We start from the raw sequence: 4,700 nt of genomic DNA on the forward strand, positions 1-4,700 counted from the left end.
TACGTTGCCGGCCTTTCCTTCGTTGGATCAGCAGAATACATTCACTTAGAGCACATGGATTGTCCATTTTCACCATCACTTGTTTATTGAAGTGGTCCAGCCCTGCGAGCTCGCGGGCGTAGTGAATCAGCGTCGTATCTTTGATCCCCTCGACATCGTCCTTGTTTTGTGGTGACACTCCCAGGATATCGAATCTTCCATATCCAAGCTTTGAAGCGCAATCAGGTTGGGTGCCTCAGGTTTTGGCAGCCACTGTCCCAGAGACGCGAGCTCCGCCACGGCAGATGCCACGGGCAGAGACCACGCCCGCAAGAAACCGACGACGGCGGTGTAGTTACCCTCTAGCGCAGAGACAAGCGCCACCTCGACAGGGTTCATGGCATTAAAGTGGAAGTTGGATTCCACAACGGTGTGGATGGCGATGGCGAGGCGCTCGAAATAAGCGTCAGGACCCGGCGAAGGGGCTGGCAGGGCCAGCGCCTGGGAGCGGGAGCGAGACATTCGGAGACTGACGTCGTGTCCGTGGTTCCTCTCAGCCTCCCACCAACCGAACATACCAACCGCCGCCTCGCACCAGTCTTGTGCCGTGTCGAGAATGGCATCTGGCACACCCAAGGCGATCTCGTAAATCGTCTGGAGGTGCTCGTAAATGTCCCAAGGCACTTGGCTCTCGGCCTTGCGCGCCATGCTGGCCAGCGAGGGGCCATTGTGGAAGCCATCATCGCTGCCATCGACAAGCATGTCTCTCTCCTTGCCCTCTGCAAACCGCTGGAGCTTGTCCAGGGACCCCTTGGCCTGGATTCGGAACAGCGTCCAGTCACTACTGAAGATGTCCCAGTTGTCCTTAGTGGCTGGGCACATGCTCAGCATGGTACAGGTGATGCTGACAGCGCGCTGGACATTTTCCAGAGTTTTGCCCTGATAGGCCTTTTCTCCGCGGCCTCTTGTGACGGCCTCCCCACGCTCCGCCCCTAAGAAGCTCAATGGCGCCATCCACATTACCACGCATGAGGGCACTGCCGACGGTCTGCCAGTAAAGGCCATGATTGGCCGGGCTAGGCCTGTGTCGCATGACGTCGTGGTGTTGGTCGGGATACATGTTGTGGTTGTGAGCGGCCCAGTCAAAAAGAACGCCTGGCAGGGGTTCAACGTAGGACGCATCTGGTCCGACCAAGCGAGCATTGTGGAGGCGGAGCACCAGTTTCGCGACAAATGCCCCCTTGCGGAACGGCTCATCATCGTCGCCCGGGCCGACCTCTGCCGTGTGCTCGCTGTCTAGCATGGGGAGGCTGTCGGCGTAGTCGTCCCACAGCTGGATCAAGGGCTCGCACATGAGCGACAGGGCACTGTCCAGCTTCTCGGGGTCCTCCTGGGCACCGATGCCCTCGTCGTACAGCTTGTTGATGGTGTCCTCCGTTTTGCCGATGAGCTCGGGGGCTTCAGAGAGCTGGGCGAAACCCAAGTCAGTGTAGAGGTTCTTCGCCATGGAAGCGTACTGAAAGTCTGTTCTGGAGCCGGCCGACGAGCGTTGTCGGACTGATGCGCGGAAGATGTCTCGGGCCTCCTTCCTCATCTGTTCGGTAGCGGCAGGTGTGACGAGATCCATGAAATCTGTCGCCTCAGCCAGATTCTCTTCGTATTCATCCTCGTCGCCTTCCGCATCGTCCTCGTCCTCGTCGTAGTCTTGGTTCTGCTGTTGGCGAGCCCGCTGGTGCATGTCTAAGAACATGTCTGTGTCTTCCTCCCCTTCTTCATCGTATTCCTCTTCGTCTTCTTCGTCCTCTTCGACAGAACCTTCCTCACTCTCGTCGTCCATGTCGGCTTCCAAGATGCGCTTCATCTGCTCGTCAGCCTCGGCCACTTCGTCGACCTCTTCCTCCTCATCTTCGTCACTCTCCTCATCGCTGGAGATGTGATACGTGCCGGTCTTGTTCGTGGTGCTGCGCGTCGAGTCGGCAAAGTCGTACTCCCTGCTCAGGGCTGACGGCTGCCTCGCCGACCTCGATGGCCCTATGGACCGGCCGAGGGGTTGCTGCGGCGAGTTCTGGGCCCGACCGAAGAGGTTCTTTGTCGAGCCGGCCGTGCTGTGGCCGCCAAAGGAGGTGGGCTTCTGGCCAGTCACTCCGAGCATCATGGAGCTGCCGAGGTATGATTCGGAAGGCGCGCCGGCGGGTGTGAAGGACGCAGCAGACGAGGGAGGAGGAGGGCCAGCCGGGGTCGTCGAGGGGTTATCGCCGAATTGGAAGGAGCCAGAGCCAAAGTGCGAGCTCCTGTCGGGGGTGGACGGCGCCGGGCTATCATCGGGGAAAGAGAAGGTAGGCATGGTGTGTCGTGGAACGGCCCTTGGCCGTGTTGCTGTGGTTGAGAAGACCCTAGTTGTGTCGAATTAAGAGGTACCCAAGTCAGGTACCTGAGGGGGTCGCTTGGTTGATGAACGGCAGCGATCGCAGTTGTTTATTTTGGTACCATGAAAATGAAAGGAAAAGACGAAAACAAAAAGAGCGTCGAGACGGCCGGGGGGGTTATGAGCTTGCGCGCGATTGATGTGTGAGTGCGCTGTTGGTAGCTTCCGTTGTTGGGTCAAACGCGCCTTGGGATAAATTTTGGAGGTTCGCGATCACAGTTGCAGTCCTGTCAACTGGTAAGTAAGTAGCCTTGACCGGCCAACGCTGTAGCCACAAAGCTCACTGTGAGACCAGGAGGGGACCCACCGATGCAGCTTCAGCCGCGCTGCCATGGCTGCCAGCTGGCGCGTATTCTGACGCTGCGCGACACTGGCGCCCCTGGCCGGGCTTCCATGGTCCGAGCGCACCAGGTGCCTACCTGGTCTGCCCTCGCATTCAGTTAAGTAGGTACCTAGGTACCTAGGTATGCAGACAAGCAGACACAAGGACCCCACGACCATCGACCATCGGAGACCCAACCGCCCTCGGAACGCACGTACGGAAGACGGGATATGTACGTTCCATGGAGCGCTCCCCGGAGGCCCCGAACTCAACTGCCGGATCCATATTGTCGTGATGTTGCAACAGCCGAATGGCAGTGACTCGGCTAAAGATCCATGTCGCGGTTGATTCCTGCTTTCTTCGCGTGTCGTCTTCAATGAGAGTTCAGACGCTCGCTCACACGGCACACATATTTCAGTATGTAGAGCCAAACACAGCGATGTTTTCTTCGGGCATGTGTGTAAGAAATACAGTCATCCCAGTGGTGGATTGCTGCGGTTGACAATATCACCAACACCGTCCAACACCTGGGCATTCCACGTCCAACCACATACTCTGCCAGTCCGCAGGCTTTTCAATCAGCTGGAAATCATAGAGAGGTATCCGATTGATAGGGAACATAGCCACAACGAGCAAACGCATGTTGCTCGGCGTCGTCCGGCTTTCGGGGTATACACGAGACCAGGGAGCGCGCTCGCTGTTGACTCCCGCATGACAGCTTTCGGGCGTCAGGTTGTTCGCCGAAAAACACACAGCGCGAACACGACCCAGACCACCATGTCTTGGCATGTCAATCGGCCTTAGCTTCGGAGATTGTGATACGCTGCAGCTTCCTGTCCAAGCTGCAACATGCAACACCGGAGAGGAGGGGCTGGAGAAGAGAGGGGAAGCCATCACATCGTTATGTCGTCGCAGAGCTCAGGGCGTGACGTAACTCTCCGAACTCCCGAGCTCGCGCTCCTCCCCTCCCCCTCTTTGCCTCGTTCGCCCTGTCGACTCGGCATGGTGGGGTTCCAGCGGTTCCGCTGGTGACCACCACAAAAGCACTTAGTTGATCTGGTTCCCCTACCCCTCCCAAAGCTATCGCGACGTCTGTTGTTGCATCCTGTCTCTGCTGCCATCTACAAGAACCTGGCTAGCGGCACACGCAAAACACCATCAAGGTCCTCGCCGCTCTCGAGTCTCAGCAACATCCCCCACACCCTTCTCCCCCATTCGACCCTCGCACACTACTAAAGAATCATGTCGTCCACCGAGGGCAAGGTACGTTTTTCCCCTCAGCTTCTCCTCACCTTCCCTTCCCCTCCTCCACTGGACCGACCTCCAACGCGAACGCGTGGCTGCGGTTTAGCTTCCTGTGCGACGGTGACTAATTGGGCCATAACACGAGCAGACGATCACTTGCAAGGCCGCCGTCGCCTGGGAGGCCGGCAAGGAGCTCAGCATCGAGGACATTGAGGTCCTTCCTCCCCGCGCCCACGAAGTCCGCATTCAGATCTACTACACCGGTGTCTGCCACACAGATGCCTACACCCTCTCCGGCAAGGACCCTGAGGGTGCTTTCCCCATTGTTCTCGGACACGAGGGTGCTGGCATCGTCGAGTCCATCGGTGAGGGCGTGACCAATGTCAAGGTCGGCGACCATGTCGTCGCGCTCTAGTACGTCTGTTTTTTCTTTTTGTTTTTTTGTGCCCGATCTCTAAATAGTGACACATGCCCACGCTCCATCACGACACACGCTGACAACCTGTGTACCACAGCACGCCCGAGTGCAAGGAGTGCAAGTTCTGCAAGTCCGGCAAGACGAACCTTTGTGGCAAGATTCGCGCCACCCAGGGCAAGGGCGTCATGCCCGACGGCACCTCCCGCTTCCGCGCCCGTGCAAGGATCTCCTCCACTTCATGGGCACGTCGACCTTCTCCCAGTACACGTCGTCGCGACATTTCAGTCGTTGCCGTCAGCCCGACGCCCCAT

At 58.1% G+C, this 4,700-nt stretch overlaps 2 protein-coding genes across 2 annotated transcripts in view; one reads left to right on the forward strand and one right to left on the reverse strand.

The window, feature by feature from the left end:
• Window positions 1-2,323, reverse strand: part of VDBG_00594 (conserved hypothetical protein) — a gene marked incomplete at both ends in the record, with an annotated part of 3,403 nt that extends 1,080 nt beyond the window's left edge. The window contains 2 exons of the mRNA XM_003008866.1: window positions 177-851; window positions 901-2,323. Coding sequence (XP_003008912.1) covers window positions 177-851; window positions 901-2,323 — 2,098 coding nt within the window. The remainder of the gene's footprint in view (window positions 1-176; window positions 852-900) is intronic.
• A 1,544-nt stretch (window positions 2,324-3,867) lies between these two features.
• On the forward strand, window positions 3,868-4,386 carry VDBG_00595 (S-(hydroxymethyl)glutathione dehydrogenase; the record flags this gene model as incomplete). The annotated part of the gene is made up of 2 exons (XM_003008867.1): window positions 3,868-3,989; window positions 4,120-4,386. 2 exons carry the CDS (start codon window positions 3,969-3,971, stop codon window positions 4,384-4,386), a joined length of 288 nt encoding a protein of 95 aa, XP_003008913.1.
• Between the last annotated feature and the right edge of the window lie 314 nt (window positions 4,387-4,700).

This window comes from Verticillium alfalfae, genomic scaffold, assembly GCF_000150825.1.
Source record: "Verticillium alfalfae VaMs.102 supercont1.1 genomic scaffold, whole genome shotgun sequence".
NCBI classification, from domain to species: domain Eukaryota; kingdom Fungi; phylum Ascomycota; class Sordariomycetes; order Glomerellales; family Plectosphaerellaceae; genus Verticillium; species Verticillium alfalfae.